Below are 20,005 nucleotides of genomic sequence, written 5' to 3'. Positions count from 1 at the left end.
TCCAGAAGAAAGCAAGCAAAGAACAGTGAAATCTGCAATACACATTTCACATTCCCTAAAATCTGCCAAGTAGAATGTCCAGCAGGAGCATAGCCAGCAATGCACCCTAACCTGTTGGTGCAGTAGATGCAATAAAACAAACTCTTGCCAAACAACTCAAGCCAACAAAGATACTCTGAAATATTATTTATTTTATGAGTTTTCTCCTTTTCACATTTGCAACCTGAATCACATTTTCTTCCTTTCCAAACACCTCAGCTATGGCACAGAATCCATTTATTTTCAGACAACTGTTTTTGCAGGGCACTACAAAATCCATAGCTCTGTTGTCATTCTCCTTAATATAATAAAAGGAGCAATGAAATTACTTTAAAAGTACTAATGGGGAATAAAGAACAAGAGCACAGGAGGAACAAAACTGCATGAAACAATAAACATTTACTACACTTACATTTATATTTACTACTTGTCCAGATTAAAGTGAATACCATGAACGATTTTTTCAACATTTGCTGCACATTAGAACAGTGAACTGCTCGAAAAAGCAGATGGCAATAGGCACCAAAGAGATCTTAATTATGGCACAATCCCATCGCCATCGAAAATACGGCTCTTGCTACATAGTCTAGGCATGATCTCCATCCAAGCATTAACTGATGACATCAAGAATTACTTTGATGGGCAGTGTTAGCTGTTTGCCACCTTGAAGTCTGCAGTCTTCTGATGTTCACCATGTGAAGAAAACACCTCTATGTATATCATAATGAAAACTTGTAAAACTAGTATTTCAGTCTACACCCATACCTTTTCAGTTCATTATTCAAACATGCAGTTTCCATTTAAGCAAGTATAGCCTTGAAGAATCATCTTTTTATAGAAATTAGGCAGTGACTTGGATTGACACAGGTTGATGTTTCTATGCTAAATATAAGATCTACTTTTACGATTGTATGAGACACCCGGGCAGAAACTCTGGCTGATTCTTTCCTTAAATCCAAGAAAACTGTCCATATTTCAATCTAGTATCTTTCTTTGGCTTTTTTTTTTTCTTTCTTTTTTCTGTCCAAAAAAAAGTCTATACTCTTTAGACATCCATTTTTAAAAATCATTCATTCCTCTGATTCAGTTGGGCTTTTCAAAACCAACTGAAGCCATCAGAGTACTCTACAATACTGGGAAGAAAAAAGAAGCTGGAGCTCCCTGAAAGCTACTATGTAGCCAATGCATACACATATTCACTTGAAACCTCAAGCAATACACCATCAGTTAACTTAGTTAAATTAACATTTCTAAATGTGAAAAGGTCAATTTTATAATCAGGATACAGATTTTTGATACTTGTAAGTACAGTGTAATTCAGAAGAATTGTAGTAAGTCACAACAGTAAACATTTCTGAACCAAAGTTTGATAAAAATTGTTATTTTACTATCAAATGCATTTACATTATTTCATGAATTTTAAGAATTTTCACAAGAACTAATTAATTCTACAAAACTCTTTACATAAGGATCACTTCACCACTGACACACACAACAATGAAGTCTCTAGATATCCCACTGTGACTATATTTTTCTGTACAGATTTACTATGTAGATTTTACTGCAACTTTTTTATTGTTAAATCATTTTTACATTACAGGTAATATACACTTGAAATACTTTATCCTATCAAGTTAATTCCTAATTTGAATGCTTTCAAAAATAACCAACCAACAGAACCTTATGTTTCTTTCAAAAGTGTGAACACACATTTTTATTAAGAGCCTCCTTTTAGCTTTCAGCTTAGACATTTTAAACCCTGATACAGAGTAAAAGTACTTATTATTAGACTTGTCACCAAGTGAAAAACCACAGAAGCAACTAACCCATAAATCTGACTGTCACCCACAGGGAACATCACGTGAGTGATGGAAACTTGTACTCTCCAGCTTCTCATAATGTCATCATAGTTGAGTTTGCTCTTGTCTGGTGAACTTGAAAAATATAACAATGCATCCTCTGAAATTCTTTTTCCAAGTGTTTCACTGCACAGCGTAGCAGTTTACTTTATCCCTCCACAGCATATAGATCCTTCTCAAGGACTGCTGTGGGGTCACGGGGAAGGAGCAACCTTCCCCCCGCTGTGGAATGCCTCAACCATGTCAGATCAAAAATGACAAACAATACCAGAGTTTGCACAATAGGGCATTCTGACATCCAAGTCAAATTCCTTACTTACAATGCAAAGGTAACATATAGAAAGCAGTATTTTAATCCAATTAATGTGCAACCATGTGTGAGATGGAAATAGTTACCACAAACCTACTAGGGCAGCAGTCAGGTGGCAGCACCAGTGCAAATGTGTACAAGAAGGAGAAAACACAGTGTCTTTATACCACACAGAGAAAGAAGAATGGAAGGATAAGCTCTCATTTTGACCTTGAAAGTTAAAATATATCAAATACTGTCTTCAAAGATCTTGGAATAAATTTGCAATCCCAAAGTGCTCCTTACGTGGCATTTCTTTAAAAAAAGATGACATGAAAAGAACTGCACAAGGACACACTGGTGAGCAAAGCAGGAAAAAGGGACAAGTTTATTTACAAATCTCTATTTTATACATTTCTTATGGCGACCGTGGATTGGAGGGTGGAATTCCACCTCTCAAACCATATTGATCAAGCTGACTGTCAATCAACTTCCTCCTCCCACCTAAAAACTTTTAAACAACAAACAACAGTTTGCAAAACATGGCCATTGTTTATAGTACAAACTGTGATAAAGTAAAACTTCTGACTCCAATATGAAGAACAGTACAGAAGGCTTAGAAAAGTCTTCAAAACCAGGGCGACAAAGAGGCAGTTTTAGCACTGATGCTGCAACACATCTACTGAGCATGCACCTAAGTACACAGAGAAATTTTGTTAATAACCAGCAGAATATGCCCATGCTATGATAAAGAGCAAGGAATTAGCTTTCACTACAGATCTTTGCTTCTTCCTGGTGCAATCGAGAAGTTCCTCCCCACAAAACTGCCCTCAAAATCTCATGGGCAAGTGTCAAAACCTTCATGCCACCAACTGTGCAATGCAAAGCTGATCCTAAAATGAGACATAAATGAGAAAACCACTTCCAAGCCTCCACATTCCATCCCTGCACTTACTACAAAGCCCACAGATCCTCTTCAACAACCTACCACTCTGCTGGTTGCCAGTGCCTCTTCCAAAGTACAGAGGGTGAAGGATACAAGCGTCCATCTGTCACAAACTGAGGGGGAGGTTTAGGGCACAACTACCAAGTCGGCGTCAGAAATCACCATTGTACTAATGGCAAGAATGGGAAGCTACATGCAACAGCTACAGTTCTTGAAATTATTTCCTGTCCCTGCCTGTTCACTACTCACAGGTGAAGAGACAGCAGATGGGCATGGCAAAACAGGCAGCCAGACCAAACTACTGTTGCAGAAGAGATTTTGTAGGAACAGCTTCCCCCCTCTGAACTGCTATTCCAGGCTCAAGACTCAGGTGTTGACTTGGGAATGAATCTCACTGCCATCTGATGTGAAGTGATGAGCCAGCTGATGAGCAGTGGCTGCAGAAGCTCAAATTAGCTCAGGGCAATTTCTGTGGGGAAAAGCCCTACTGAGCTTACACCACAGCTGCAGACAAAACATGCTGTGTAACAACTCTTTTCTTTCCACTATCATCCGCAGCTTTCCCAAACCCAGCTGCTATAAGGCAGGCACATCACTTTCAAACAGAAAATTAACTGCTGGGGTCTACTAAAATGGCATGAAATACCCACAAACCAGTTTTAAATGGTTATATGTAGCAACACGGAATTTAGATGGTGGTTGCTGCTGCCTTTCCCCAATAAGCATCTCTTCTGGAAAAGCCGCTTGGGCAGGCACTCAGGCAAAGCAGTCAGGCCCACACACCACACACACCACACCAGCTCAGCAAAGAGAGGTAAGAAGGGCCTTCTGTATGGTAAGTTCCAGCAAAGGCTTGTTACCTCCAGCATGCCAAAGGGATCAGGGACAGAAGACCAAGATCAAGGTGTGCACAAGGTTAAGTAGGGGGTCAGGAGCCAATGGTCTGAGGGCAAGGGGCAGTACAAGGGCAGGGCAAAGACCTATACGGGACATGGGGGCAGGCCACCAGGGATACCACACCAATGGGGAAACAGGGAAAGGAGAAACCACGAGAACTGGGGACATATGGGGAAAGCAAAACTGGGGTAGATCAAGGTAGTGTTGCAGGGCACCATGGGAGAAGTCTTTTCTTTCAGCCTAGGGAGGGGAAACTCTATGGTATATTCTTCCAGGGCAAAGCCCTAGGTGTTTCCCTGAGGGGTTCAAAGGTTTCCAGACTTATACACAAGATCTGTGAATTAAACCATAACTGATACACATCTGAATGCGCAGTACTTCCCAAATGCACTTCTGGAATCTTCATTCTGGGGGGGTTGTTCTTCCTGCATTAAACCAACACGTAGATATTTTAATCTGTTTTATTCCAAGATCTGTCCAAGAACCAGCAGTGGACTCACCAACTAGCAGTGACGTTTGTTTGCAAGTGAAAATAGTAAGAGTATCATTGCAGGAATAGTTTTTCACCAACTGCTTCTAAATTCAATCCAGAAGCTGAGAGGTGAATAATATTAGTACTAAGAAAGTTAATAGAGAAACCTGTGATCATGCTTTAAATCTATTTTTTAAAGACACAGGTAAGACTGTAATCATACCACTTGCTTATACATTTACTGTTTAGAAAACTGCTGGGTGTAGCCTAGGTCACAAAGTATTAAAAAAAGGAGATATAAAAAGAATAATTAAAAAAAAAAAAAAAAAAGAAAACCTTTGTTTCTAAAAGCAACACTTGAAATAGAAACTGAATCAGGTTGAAAGTAACAAAAATATTCACCCCATTCTGCAAACTTTTCTTCCACTGGAGAGCCATGTTACCATACTACTTTTAGTATACACTGTAAGAAATATCAGGTAGGGCTACACCACAAGAATATACAGAGATCCCCATACGAGCCTGAAATGAAATGAGCTAGCTCTGCAGAAGCAGAATAACCACAGTTTTGTGGCCTTCAATGCTAAGCTGCTCCCAGGGCTCAAGCTAACCAGGCTGCACTGTGGTATGCTGATGTACAAAGCTAATTTGCTTTCCCATATAGTACTGTATTGTATAACACTGTTATGTACAAAACTCTTATGTATTCAGTACATGCTTCATTTTCCCTTCAGTCACACCACAAAGCATTAATTTACATAGCTTTATTATTTTCCCGACGCCTCTGCACAACAGAGTTCAGTCCTGCCAGTTATGCAAGCAGAGGAGCACAGAGATCCCTTCTTGCCTTGGGGGATTTTAACAAATTGCTAGCACTGCACTACAAGGTTCACAGAGGTAAAAGCCTAAGTTGCACTAGCAAGTTCAAAGGATTCTCCTTGCTCCCACTACAAGAAATAGCTTGTGTGCAGTAGTCAAAGTAGTCAAATATTTTCCAGATGTAACAAGTGTATATGCTTTAAAAGATGGACTCAAGTTTTACCTTAATAACTCTTAGCAAGCTTTCCCACTAGGCTCCCGTGTGCTACATTAATGACATGAAGAACATTGGGAGGGGATATTACAATGTCTGCAGAAAGGCTTTGTGTTGGTCTAACTGGTTTGAAGTGTTGGTAAGGCCTTTGTGTCTTATAATGGAAAGCCTTCCTGTGTACTATACTTTGCTCCTGGGACGCAGCCTCTTGGCAAACTAAGTACACTACAGTAAAGCAAACAGCCAGGCCATTCACACACTCATGCGAGCCTTTGCAGAACTGCTCAAGTATTTCAGCAGCGTTGCTCACAGGACCAGAGCTGCCAGCAGACTGCAACACAAGCAACCAGCCTGGGTTTGGCATCACAGCACACCTCTCAAGCACACCTAAAGCCAGGTGCTGCCAGGATGCCCCCTGAGAACACTGCAATGCTCTTTGACAAGTCAGCTCAACTGAGCTGGTGTTCTGACAAGCCATTTGCATATGTCTGTGCTGTGTCTCCAACTAGTACCCAGAGCCACTGGCTCTTTCTCCAGAGCATACCAGCTCATCCATTATTCCGGATAACAGAACACAGTTTCCACAGCAAGGGCTGTCTTTGTCCTTTTAAAAGGTGATGTCCTTTGTTTCTTGGCTTCCCTATCTCATAGTTGTACCATGTACCAGGTATGTTTGTTTTTACATTTATATCTCCTCATCCTAACATTTTAGGTGCTAATCAGTCTGTCAGAGATGGCACAGCAGGCTGTAGGAGCCTTCAGTGTGACGTGGCACAATCATTGCTATTGCTGCTAAACCAGGTGTCCATTTAATTTATTCAGGGTCACTGATACACGTCCCACTATCCACCAACACTGCCTTCTGCCAGAGGTTCCCAAGCCCCAGGGGCAGAACACACACATATGGTTCCCTGGTGCAACGTCAGGCACCAATTCATTAACTACCTGAACCATCAGATTCTGTGCAGCAGTGGCAGAATCCCACACACCTGCTGCTACTGCAGCAACGTCTGCTACACACACACAGAAACAAGCCTGAGGACACAGGGACACCTGAAGCAGTTGTGCCCTAGGTGAGCATATGTCACTGCACCCGAATCCATGCCTCTACTGGAGTTTCTCAGTGCACCTGTACCAGCCAAGCTTTATTGTAAAAAACACTTTAGGTCAACAGGTAAGTTCAGTAAGAATGTATGTTGCATTCAGTTTTGAGAAGGAAAAAAAAATGTACAACACTGGGTATGAAGCTGTGTCAGGGAAGGTTTAGGTTAGAAAAGTTATTTATCTAAAGAGTAACCAGGCACTGGAACACTTCCCCAGTGAAGTGATCACACACCAGCCTGACAGAGTTCAAGAAGCTTTTGGACAATGCTCTCAGGCACATGGTGTGATTCTTGGGCTGTCCTGTGCAGGGCTAGAAGTTGATTGACTTGATAATCCTTGTGGGTCTTTTCCAGATCAGGATATTCTATAATTCTATGATTTTCTTTCTGCAGAATGACATACTGTCTACGGTTTTTTCCAACCACAAATATGTTTCTTATGACAACCACTTCCCACTCATCCTTCTGATGGACTAAACCTGGAAAAACTTGTAAATACTGACCATGACTTTCCGCCCATTCAGTCTAACAAGGATACTTTTCCTCCTACATTCTTTCTCATAGAATTGTACACATGCCATTGAAAGGTCTCTCTACAGTATCTATTGGAGGGCACAGGGAGGGATGAAAAATCGGGAGCTGCTAATAAAGATAGAATATTATCAGATCCATCTGAAAAAACACTCTTCTCTTCTTTGGATTCCTCATACGAAATACAGCTACAACTAACATCCCTTTTAAAATGCCAGAATTACTACCCCCTAGTCAGAGGGTGCTTTCACACTTGAACAGATTTCACAGAATCACAGAATCAATTAAGTTGGAAAAGACCTCTGAGATCATCAAGTCCAACCTGTGACCAAACACCATCTTGTCAACAAGACCATGGCACTGAGTGCCACATTCCAGCCCTTTCTTAAACACCTCCAGGGACAGTGACTCCACCACCTCCTCGGGCAGCCCATTCCAATATCTAATTATCCCTCCTGTAAAGAAATTCCTCCCAATGTCCAACCTGAACCTCCCCTAGTACAGCTTGAGGCTAAGTCCTCTCATCTTGTCCCATCACTGGTGACCTGGGAGAAGAGGCCAACCCCACTTTGCTTCCTTTCAGGTACTTATAAAGAGTGGTAAAATCATCCCTGAACCTCCTTTTCTCCAAGCAAAACAATCCCAGCTCCCTCACCCACTCCTGATAGGACATTCATTCCAGATACTTCATCAGCTCCCTTGCCCTTTTCTAGACATGCTACAGCACCCCAATGTCCTTCCTAAATTGAGGGGCACAGAACTGAACACAGTATTCAAGGTGTGGCCTCACCAGTGCTGAGTACAGAGGGACAATCCCTGGTCCTGCTGGCCACACTATTGCTGACATAGACCAGGATGCCACTGGCCTTCTTGGCCACCTGGGCACACTGACTCATGTTCAGCTGGCTGTCAACCAGCACCAGGCCGTTTTCCTCCAGGCAGTTTTCCAGCCACTCTTCTCCAGATCTGTAGTGCTGCCTGGAGTGGTTGCGACTCAAGTGCAGGACCCAGCACTTGACCTTTCTGAACTCATCCTGTTGGGTCTCAGCCCATGATCGGGCCTGTTCAGAAACCTCTGCAGAGCCCTCCTGCCCTTCAGCAGGCGGACACTCCCATCCATTTTGTATGGAGCACGCAGTTAGTCAGCAAAGCTTTGACTTAGCATTTGTCCTCGCCTGCTCTTAGGACTGGGGTGCCCAAGTCCACACGGCAGGCAGGTCAGCTCCTCACTGCCGCTTCCAGACGCTGCAGATTCTGTGTCCTGTAAACAAGCTCAGGGCCAATCCTAGATACCTGCGAAGTCAGCTCAGGTAGCACCGGGACATGAAATTATTTACATTGCTGTGCATAAAAATAAAGCTAAGAAGAGCTAGGGGCACGTTAGTCCTTACGTTTGCCTTATCAAGAAACTGGTTTTAAAAACTAAGTTTAATTTCACATTAAGAAAATAAGGGGTTTTGCTTTTTCTGATACGTATCTTGGCATAGAGCTCTATTTCGATGTATGGAAATACATGTAAGCATACAGAGACACAGACACACACGGACACACAACGGCAGATATACACACACAGACACATACACAGACACACCCGCGGCTCCTCCCGCCGTCACGTAGTTTAAAAGTCCAGCCAAGAAGGGACCGAAGCCAGCGGCTCCCCCGGGGCCGGCTGCCGCCCGCGCTCCCACCCCTGCCCGCCGCCCTCCCCGGAGCGCGGCGGCGCCGGTACTCACAGAACCCGTTGGAGCCGGTGCTGGTGAACATGGCAGCGGCGCGGCCCGGCCCGGCCCGGCCGGCGGGCGCGGCTGGCGGAGCCCCCGAGCTCGGGCAGCCCCTGAAGAGCCGCGGCGGGCCGGGGCCGGGGCTGGGGACGGCTAAGGCGGCCGCGATGGGCCAAACGCCGCCGCCAGGCGACCGGGCGGCGCCCCCTGCCGGGCCCGCCGGGCAGGCGGGGGAGCGCGGGCGGCGCTTCGGCGTGCGTGTGTTATCTGTAATTACTCCTGTCTTCACAAGGGTGAAGAACTTCTTTCCACTGAGGGTGGCAGAGCACCGGGACAGGCTGCCCAGGGAGGGCGTGGGGTCTCCCTCTCTGCAGACATTCAAAACCCACTGGACACATTCCTGTGTCACCTGCGCCAGGTGACCTTGCCTTGGCTGGGGCATTGGCCTAAACGATCTCCAGAAGCCACTTCCAGCCCTACCTATTCTGTGATTTCGTGATTCAACACGATTTAAATTTTAAATTTGTAGGTGCCTCGAGGAAGCCTGACTGTTACCCTTTGGAAAACTCTTGCCCTCGAGGCTCACCCTAATGTGGGGAGTGCAGCAGGTGAATGTCTCATTAGGAGCCGTGGGTAAGCTGTCATTACAGCGAACGGAGACAGAGCCAATACAGGCAGCAGAGTCGGGAGAGCTTCTCAGGTGGCCAAATGACGGTGTCTGCTTCTGGATCAAACTAATTACTCCCCAGGCTCCACCAAGGGACAGCACTGAACAGATCACCACGAGCTCTAATGGCACATCAGACTCCAGCTCTCTAACAGCATGGTAGGCACCATGAGATGAGCCAATTCCTGATTTCATAGGAGATACTGTATCATAAATCTGAAACTATTAGGGCACCAAATTTTGCTGTCATTTTCAAAGAAAATGTAGAAATCAGACTTTACTGAAATAAGTCTTGCTAGGTATTTATAAAGGTGACAGTGCTTTGCAGCACAAGGTGTGTGTGCTTTGTGTTCGTGTGGTGATGGAACTGTGTGCCTCAAAGTCACATTTACCAGACTGCAGTACAACACTGAAAACAAATGCCACTCTGGAACTGTAAAATGTGACTTGTCAGCTAGGTAACAATATCTAAGTAGGCAACCAATAATAATAAAAAATAGGTAAGTCATCTATTTCTTATATTCCATAAATTTTAGAATATACCATAAAAATGCATTTTAATATTTGCATTCAAATGCAACTATTAGCTAGCACTCAGAAATGCTGAGTTCCTGAATCTTTGTAAACATAATCTCTTAAACACTGCCAAGGGGACATAAAAAGACCTTATGCTTTGGTCCACAAAGACTTCAGCTATGATCAGCACATCAGCATGTATTTTTAAAATGGCCAATTTCCAGAACTAACTTCAGATTTCTGTTGCTCGTTTGTCCTCTCTGTACAAGGCCTGCATCAGGTGGGATTGGGACTCGCAATCCGCTCACAGAGCAGGAGGTATGTCTAAACCAGTCAGGAGGAAGAGACAAAGAGATAGCACATTGGAAATCCTGACTTATCCCAAGCTGAGGTTCTTTCCTCCGAAAAGAATCTAAATTGGATTCACAGCATGAAACCTATGGTGTACTTTGTGTCTTTGGCTACAGACAACAAGCTTACTCTCTGCTGTTAAAGCACAGCTGGAAGAAATTATTTGCTACAGAAATTTTCCTTCTTTCTTTCAAATGCAAATGACTCTGGCTGCTGTATGCTACATATGCAAACTCTGTCTTCCCAGTGCACTGCTGAATGTCTGTAACCACACAAAAGTGACAGGCAACCCTCATTTCTAAGGAATGGAAGGTAAAGAAGGAGGTGCGAAGCCTGCAAAGCTTGTAATAGTTCCAGTGTGAAACTTCTTTGGGAAAAGCTTGGGTATCTCCTGAAGTTTTAGGGATCTAATGAGGATCCTTATTGAATTAATTACCATTTTGAACTTTTTTGACTAACCTCCACTTAAAGTAATTAAGCCTTTTTGTGGATCTGGCTTTAGTATAGGTGAGGATAAAACCTGAAAACTTTTCCAGTATTGCCTGTGTAATAGGCTTAGGAATGTTGTTTCAGTGCTGAAGATAAAGCTTGCTTTTATTTCTTTTCACAGTCTCACATAATTGAGTGACAGAGCAATCATTATTTAGAAGTTTAGAGTCCTAAGGGCCAAGACCTAGTGTTTTCCTGTCTTATAGGCTCTGTTTTGAAGTTTTCTCAAGATTGATGTCCTGCAAGGTAATCATATTAGAGGGATTCTCCTCTGCAACGTCAGGCACTGGAATTGGATTCAAGTCATAATCACTGAACATACTAGAGACTTAGGCATGTATTCCACTGAATGAGGATGCATTTGGGAAATGTTTAAGGGCCATTTTGAAAGCAGCTCTGTGGACTTGTTATCATTTACAGATACAGCAAACCCGAATGAGTAGCAATAGCTGGCAAGCTTCTCCCAACAGCAAACCAAAACCCTTGCAGATTTGTCAGAACTGCTGGAATACAGGGAGATGGCTCTCAATTTGTTTGCTGCTATCTTATAAATATCTATAGATATCTTACGCTGTCCCTTGTTTTAAAAAACAAAATTATTATGTCAATATTTCTGGGATTAGAGCAGATGAGATCCACTGTATTTCTTTGAGAAAACTGCACACCTCTTGCTAATAATTATAGTTTCACATACTGATTGAATAGTAGAAGAAATGTAGTTTTTGCCCTCAGATACAGTGCCAAGCAGAGAAGTATTTTTATCACAACACTTTTGCTGTCAACTGGTTGTGTATCATAAGAATTAAGCAAATTATTTGCATTATTTAAGTATACAGTGTTGACTACTTTGGAGTTAAATGAAATCATCAGTCCTCATGCTTGCCTTGGAACATATCCCAGAATAGGAAGGCTAGCACTTATCTACTAATCTACTCAGAGCAAGCTTAGAAGGCTTTGACACTGCTCAAATGTCAGCTTGAATATCTCCCATTTGTTTATTACATCTAGTTAGTGGGGTCAACGTGGTATGGTCAAAAGAAAGTTATTTGAATTTCCTGCTCAAAAGAAAATCCCAGGAGACTGGAATTAAATTTCTACTATTTTCTAACATGATTTCAAGGTTGCTTTCTTCTCTGAACTTGTGATGTTTCTGAAGCAACTCTTAATTACTAATTAATCTCCAACAGTCAGATGCTCCTCTGGCACAGAGAATGAAGGACAGCAGCAGAGTAAAACAGGGTGGAAATGTAACACCTCGCTTAGGAATTTTCTGACTAAACTCATTGCAGGTTAATGATGCTGCAGGTTAGTTGCAAGTGTTCTCTGTCTCTTTGACGTCTAGGGTTTCCATGGCATTCATAGTAGCTCTTGCAGTTATTAAAATTACCTGAAATACTAACAGATACATAAAGAGAGGTTAATGCTAAATTTAATGATTTCAGTAACTTCTCCCTACAGTTTCTAACCTTCGTGTTCAGATACAGAAGATGTTAAGAAGAACAGCTGTGCAATACACATACCCTGCAGAGGAAAATTCAGCAGCAGTGCAGCTTGCTGATAGCAGCTTGCATAGGAACAGGAGGCTGGACAGAAGACAGAGACTCACTGGGCTGAAATCAGACTGATTTGACCTGTACCTTTCCAAAATTAGTGAATTTCTCTCACTCCTTCAGAAGTGAACAAAAATTTATACTGCAGCAGACCTGCTGTCCTCTTAAACTCCAGTGTGATCATTTTATTACATAGTTTCAGGGGTTTTTTACTGTAGCTAGAAGACACAGAACATTTCCTAGCTTAGTTCTTTCCATGTACAGCTGGTAGGCTTACAGTTGATAAGGAGCAATAGAGCGACTGAAGGAGTATTGGGCTTTGTCAGTTATTTTGGCAATTGATTTTGCATCACACTATTATAAAAAATTTAGAATACTCAAACATGTTCCATTCGTTTTGGTTCTTGCAAAGCTTAAAATGCCATGTTAAACCTGAACACCATGTCAATGTCTGGTAACGTGAATGTGAGCAGCTATTGCTTCAGTAACTCAAACACATCAGTGTCTTGTTTTTCAGCTGGATGGCAGGCAATGACAGTCCAGTGCCAGTTTAAGGTACTGGCTTATCTGGAGCTGAGCCACATGCACTTTTACACTGCACATCCTAACCAACACTTCCCTTTTAACCATTGCTCACATGATCCTAAGCACTGGCACCAAATGCACCCAGCTTTTGGCACCTCTGTGTTCAAGGTGCAGCACCAAGAACTTGATCAGCAGCTTGGTCTCTAAGTACTTGTAAAATACTGCCTAAAGGTACTTAAATTCCGTGTCACATTTATTTTGGATAAATTTATTTCAATAAAGGTTGAGATCCTGTGAAAAACAAGAACATATGGCAGGCATAACCAGGAACCAGATCCTAATACAAACATATTGGGAAAGGAAGGTTAAGATAGAATATTAAAAAGTCAAATTAAAACCAACAATTAAGAAGCATCAGACTCAATCTGCCTATGTTCATCTTTTATTTTACTGAGATATGACTTCTTGTGAGAATTAAAAATACACTGGTCCAGCTGCCCTTGTTTGTGCAGCTGTCACTGCATTTTAGATCACACATTTGAAGGCCATTAATATACTGCAAGGTAAATTGCGAAACATAGTAAGCATTAGCAAAAGGATAATGTTTAAGCATAGTGCTCAGAAGACCCAATTAAGGAATCCATTAGGAGAGCAAATAATTATGTATAGCATTGCATAACACAATTTACTTTGCATATGTGTGTTTTCTGATGCATACAAGAGATCAAGTACTATTCATCTATTTCAGACTGAATTTATGTCAAAGAGTACCTCTGAGATCTGGAGCATATGCTAAATTACCCAAGATAACTACCAGTGATAGCAAAACCACTTGAGCCTTTAAGATGCGGAAAATTATTTTCATTGTTCCACACAGGTAAAACTGTGCTGAAATTGCCTATTCTGAAAATTAGATGTTAGAACATATTTATAAGGTTTTTTAAGGTCTTCCTTCTCTCTGATACCTACCCATATTTCTCTGTTTCTCAGACATCCTCATTCTCTTGCTTCACATCCATATTTTAATGCTATCTGTGTATCTCCACAGAGTGCTAAAATTATAAATCTCCTGTGTTTACACTTGAAAGCAATTCTGTGTTTAAGGGAATACCTGATGAGCCACATCATGATGTTATCAGACTTGTAGCATAACACTGCTAAGATTAAAAAAAACAATAAAGCTTTAAGCAGTTCTCATTATCTCATTTGCATTTGAGTAAAATTTAGCATGGAATAATAAATTTGAACATGGAATAATAAATTTGAAAATGGAGGGAATAGTCTTGTCTTTTTTTTCACCTAATTATTGAAATCAGAAGAAGTTTGTGCTCATATAATTTTATTGAAATACAGTAATCTCTCAAAAGAGAGTTAAAAGGATGAGTAAAAAGTTAAAGGATGTTCACTCCAGAAATGTACTTGCACAATATTTGCAATAAAAAGATGTGTGCCTACAGAAAATAAGCATTCCCAGGTTTTCTTTTCTCCTCCATAAATGTTGGTAATGGCAAAGTTAGGTGCTTTAGCATACAAAAGTGTAAAATTTTGCCCATCTATGTCCTTTAAATTACCATCAGAAAACCAAACTTCTTTTCATTATCTGAAAGAAGAAGTACTGTAAAAACAATCAGTGTATTCACAAGTAATGTTTAAGTAGAGTAGGGCTCTTAAAATCACAAAAAATATAGTTGTTTATTATTTATGGTTTATTCTTGCTCCTATGCTATGTTCTTTCCAGTATGGACCATAATCTGTTTGCTGCTACAGACATTGTAATGCTAGGTAGACTTCTAAAACTGAGGATTGGATCTAGTCAGAGACTGAAATATAAAACTAATTAAATACAAAAATTGGCATTCTTACTGTTCCTTTAGCTGCCTTCTCTGCACACAGGAAATATTTCTTGTTTTATTTGCTGAACACAATTTACTAAATATATTTTTAAAATACTTAGAGCACTTTATAAATTGGGGCACTACAAAAATCAGTGGGTTGCAGTAGAAATCACCAGCAGTGGCAAAGAAATCTTTCCTGGCATGATGATTCACTCAGCTGCCTTTTTGGGCCCTTCCTCACCTCACCCAGGAGGCGGGACGGTGTCACTGTCCGGTCAGCTGGCACCAAAGTGAGAGCAGTTTGCCACTGAGCTCCCAGGACAGACTCCACTGGCCTGTTAAACCAAAGAAACAAGCACTGACATTTCATGTCACCACAATTTTCAAAGTAAACCCGAAAATGCCTGGGTGATGAAGCTTCCAGGGGATCTTCCCACATGGCCTTCACTCTGGACAGACCAGCCTGGGCTGCAAGCCTCACTGCTCTTGGGTGGCTCCTCTGAAGCAAGTGCAGCAGCACTGAGGAAAAAATGAGACAGCAATTGGGAATTCATTGCAAGAGGAGGAACTGGAAGGTCCTATTTGAAGAGCTATGTAAAACACATAATTCGTCTTTTCTATTTTACATGTGCTGGAGCTCTTGCCACAGACTCCTCTGGGAACACAGGCAGTGTTGGGTAGCTGGGTAGCTGGAGCCCAGAGATGTCCTCCTGGCTCATATATTGATCTGGAAGTTGTGCTAAAGGTTGTTTTGAGGCCATTTTTTGCCCTTAAGAAATAGTTATGAAATACTAAATCTGCTCATACTAAAGCTCAAGTTTATTGCTTTGTCTCTACTGTAAACTAAGCAAACTTTTCAAGTGGGAGAAAAATAAACCAGAAAAATCAATACACTCCTTTATATGTACCAGACATGCATTCACTGCAGCATTTGTTCCTTAAGTATGTATTTGCTCTCTGAGTATTTATGCTAGTAACTATATATTTTCCATGTAACTCATGTTACACAGGTGACAAGAAAGGCTTAGTACTTTTGTATGTGAGTGTATATTGTAAAGAAAGTTTTCCCAGCCATTCTCCTGTGGTTTTTGTTCCAGGTTTCAGGGCAGTTAGTCCTTCCACAACAGCATGGTTGAGGTCTCAATAAAAAATTTTTGAACTTATTGTGCTCAATATGAGTAAGAACTGAAAGGTTTGCACATACAGGAGAAGCAGCTTTTCAGTTGAATCCAGCATCAATGATTTTGCTGTTGACATGTACATCTCGGGGCAAAATTAAGCATTTGTATCCTAGACTCGTCCTCACACAAACCTCAGAAATTGTGCTTGCTTGTAAGTTAACTGTGTTCTTCTGAAGGTCGTTGTGTAGATAGACACCATGCCCAGGAAAGCACCAATTTGGGGGTTAAGTATCTGCATTTGATGTAACACTTGAGATGTGTCAGTACATTTGCTGTAAAACAGGAAAAAAAAAAAAAAAAAAAAGACAACCAAAAAGAGCACGTCAGCCCCAAGGTGATTTATGGCCTGATTCACAGTGCCCTGAATTCATCAGCCAGGAGCCTGCTATGTTTTCAGCAGCCTTTGGCTCAGATGGGCGCGCTTTAACTTCCAAACCGCAGACAGTGCAGCAGCAAGCTGGGGCAGATGGAAAGTGGCCATCCCAGCCGGGATGATTCAGGGAGCAGATGGGCTCTGCCGCAATCCGGCTCTGGTACGAGCGGGGAGCGGGAGGAGGCAGAGCTGACATCCAGTGGGAGGCCACCTTTGCTCTACATGGATGCCGATGGCGTGAATGGAGATACTCAGGCGAGAACAAAAAGAGAGAGGAAGGGAGCGGTCCGAGAGGAAGGCTGGGTGGAATGTGCGGAATTAGCACAGGGTGGAGCAAGAGACAGGAGAAAAAAACAGAGGCACATTTGGGGTTATGCAATTTGGCAGGTCTTAACCCCTGACACAGCCGAGGAAAAATCCATAAAAAGCTCTGAGGAGGAGAAGTGGCGAGGGGGATTGACAGGAGAGGTAACACAAATAGCATGGAGCCCAGGTGGTCCGTGCAGGGTGGCATGATGATTTAAAAAAAGAGAAAGAAAAGATGAAAAAGAAAACGAGATAAAGGAAAATACTAAATGAAGCGTTACTGAATGATCTTGAAGAATTCTGGTTACTTTGTATGTGATATCCACTGATTCTCTTTCTTTTCTGTGAGTTCATGCAACAAAAGGGTCTTCTGACTGCACTAACCAGGGTGTTCTGTATTCAGAGTAACTTCATATTCCACACGAGGTACAAAAGAAGTGCAAAAAGTGTCTTTCCCATGTAAAATGCAAATATTATAGGACCTTCTGAGTGTGGGTGTAGGCCATACACAGCAAAACCCTCCAAATAACATGCAGGTAGGTAACTTTTCTTGGAGAGTACATGCCAATAAATGTTTTGTGTACGTGCACACACAGAACCACAATTCACATAATCCATAATCTGTGAGTTAAACTGAGGGGGTGCTGGGAGGCTGCTGAAGGAATCAGTGTACTGCTTCAGCAAAAAACCCCACAGTTTCAAACACAGATTTTTCTACTATTGGTACTTCTGTCATAGAAAGCGCTTAATGAAAACCTGGGCGGATCAGTGACTATGACATGATAATGGCACATGCTAGAAAGCCCTATCAGCAGCTTCAGCCTATGAGAATGAACCCTTCCCTGATTTGAGCAGAAAATGGGAAGAGATCTCATGTGCTATGTTAGAAAAAAATCCAAATATAATTTAAATCTCGATTGTATAGACTTCGAACTGAAATTTCATGACTCACTGGTGTTTGGGTGATTACTACAAGCACTCTTAAGGAAGTTTCAAAGTTCTTTGCAATTAAGCAGCTAATACTTTCTAAATCCAGGGAGCATAAAACTTGGCTTCTCCCTTCTCTGAAAGAAGCACAAGGAAGAAAATCAGTAAGTGGATCACTTAATTCAAGTGACATTGTGCAACCAGCTATGGTAAGAATGTGGGGTGAGGCCTGAGAAACACTATTGACGTGGAAAATTATAAAAGATATGTGTCTTTCATCACGTATTAGATTTCTTCATTTTGTCTTGCTGATATAGTAACAACAAAGATGATCTGCTCAGACATAGACGTAATTAAAAAGACATTGGCCTGGATTCAAAATAAGAATGTTTCAGACTTTGAGAACAGAACTGAGATCCAAAGGGGTAGTAGATTAGTCACTGCAGAATTAAGAACTTCAAGGACTTAATTAGTGTGGAGAAAAAAATCATATAGACTTTCACAGTGGGTAGAGGTAAAGGTGGAGTATTTTCTCTTCCCTGAGTTGTCACATCTAAGAGAATTCATGAGAAAAAAACCAGACAACATTGCCAAAATCCAGGTGCTAATATTGTCTTGGTTAAACCACAGCAATTATGGCCCCTCTATGGTCGCCTGGCTGGCTTTGCCACAGATCTGAGAAATCAAAGAGATTTGAATAGTGTCTTGGTTTGAAAGACAGATATCTGCTAGGAAGGGGCAGGACTTCTTTAGAGATGGAGAATTCAAATCTCCTCTCTCTAAATTATTCTAATTAAAAGGAAAATTAAAGGAGCTTTCAGGCAGAGGTATGGGGGTAGGAATAACAGTTCTTTACTAGTATATATGACAAAACGACAAACAAACAACAACTACAGCATCAATAATAAAGAGAACTAAGAACCTTGAGGGCTTTCTTTTCCAAAAGCCCAGAGCAGTTTGATCTCGGCGCCCCTGCAGGACTCCGAGAGGCCGAACTGGAAGGAAGGAAAAGTCCCGGGCTGGTGGATGAGATGAGGAGCTCTGCGCTGGCAGCTGGAGCAGCAGGGGTGTCCCGGCAGGGCTGGGCAGTGCAGGGCTACAGAGTAGCAGGAGAGCCTCAAAGGTCCGAAGAAGCAGCGGCGGTGGGGGGAGGGCTGGAGAAAGCGAGCTTAGGATTCCCGGGTACACAGCAGATGACGATAGATTTCTCAGGACGAGGCAGAGGCAGAGGGCAGCCTGACTGTCTTCCTCGGCGCTGAGAGCAAGAGTGCCTCCCCCTCCCCCAGATCTGTCTTTTTGCCTTTCCTAAAGCTAATCATCTCTCTCTTCTGAGGGACACTCCCAGGGACTCAAAAACAATAGGTGTAGCTTTGTGCTGCTATATCCCTCAAGCACTCTTTTTGTTCTGACTAAGTAGTCATTAAGGCTTCTTGGAAACTTATGGGAAAAAATTCTGTGAGAAGAGGAAAAAAAAACAAAACCAAATCTAACCCCCAACAAATAGATTTACAAATAATAATTTACCCACTGGGAAAATAAAAAGTAAGTATGTTTAAAAGGAATTCTAGATTTTGGCCTATTTGAGATGATTAAACAACAGATGTTCCTGTCTCCTACAAAGCTTTATTGACCAATAACCATGCCCCCTTTAATCACAGTGTACAAATGAGTGTCTTGGGTTTTATTCACAGTATGATAACAAAATGGGGTAGCCTGACTGCTAAATCACTTCTAGGCCTATGAATTTTTGCCAACAGATTTCATAATCAAACTGTCTTCAGATCCAATAGGGATTATTTAATCTCTTTCTTGCTCAGTGACAGTGCTCATAATTTCACTCATTGGTTCCACGTATTCCCACTGCCCAAACGTGAGGGCTGCTAATATGGTGCTGTCACAGTTCCTTTGAAAAGACACCTGGTCTTTCAATCAGCCATGCTGCTTTATGGCAATAGAGAACGCTAATTAAATTGTGTGGGCTCAAAAGAATGAAAATGGAGGTATGACCTCAGATGCCTATACCACTTAGATACACATCAGTTTATGGGGCCAGAGGGATCCACCCAAGGACACTGAGAGATTTGGTGGAACTTGTCCCCAAGCCATTTTCCGTCATTTACCAGTAGCCCTGGCACAATGGAGAGGTGCTGGTTGACTGGAAGTCAGCAAATGGGATGCCCTAATTACTAAATGTAACACCCATCTTCAAGAAGGTCTGGAAGGAGGATCTGGGGAACTACAGGCCTGTTAGCCTGACCTCAGTGCTGGGGAAGGTCATGGAACAGTTCATCCTAAGTGCTGTCAGGAGCTATTACATAACTAATATTACTGTTCTCCCTGGCTCCCCTGCTGCAGGTTGTTACAATCTCTCTGGTGATGGCTGCCAGCTCCACAG

General features: G+C 42.0%; 1 protein-coding gene across 1 annotated transcript in view; it reads right to left on the bottom strand.

The window, feature by feature from the left end:
- The window catches only part of UBAC2 (UBA domain containing 2), an 88,278-nt gene extending 79,202 nt beyond the window's left edge, over positions 1-9,076 (bottom strand). The window contains exon 1 of the mRNA XM_063392352.1: positions 8,903-9,076. Coding sequence (XP_063248422.1) covers positions 8,903-8,933 — 31 coding nt within the window. The 5' untranslated portion in view covers positions 8,934-9,076. The remainder of the gene's footprint in view (positions 1-8,902) is intronic.
- Positions 9,077-20,005: the final 10,929 nt, after the last annotated feature.

The sequence above is a fragment of the Prinia subflava genome, chromosome 3 (genome assembly GCF_021018805.1).
Source record: "Prinia subflava isolate CZ2003 ecotype Zambia chromosome 3, Cam_Psub_1.2, whole genome shotgun sequence".
NCBI classification, from domain to species: Eukaryota; Metazoa; Chordata; class Aves; order Passeriformes; family Cisticolidae; genus Prinia; species Prinia subflava.
The sequence above is the reverse complement of the archived record's forward strand: the minus strand, read 5'-3'. Positions and strand labels throughout refer to the sequence as shown.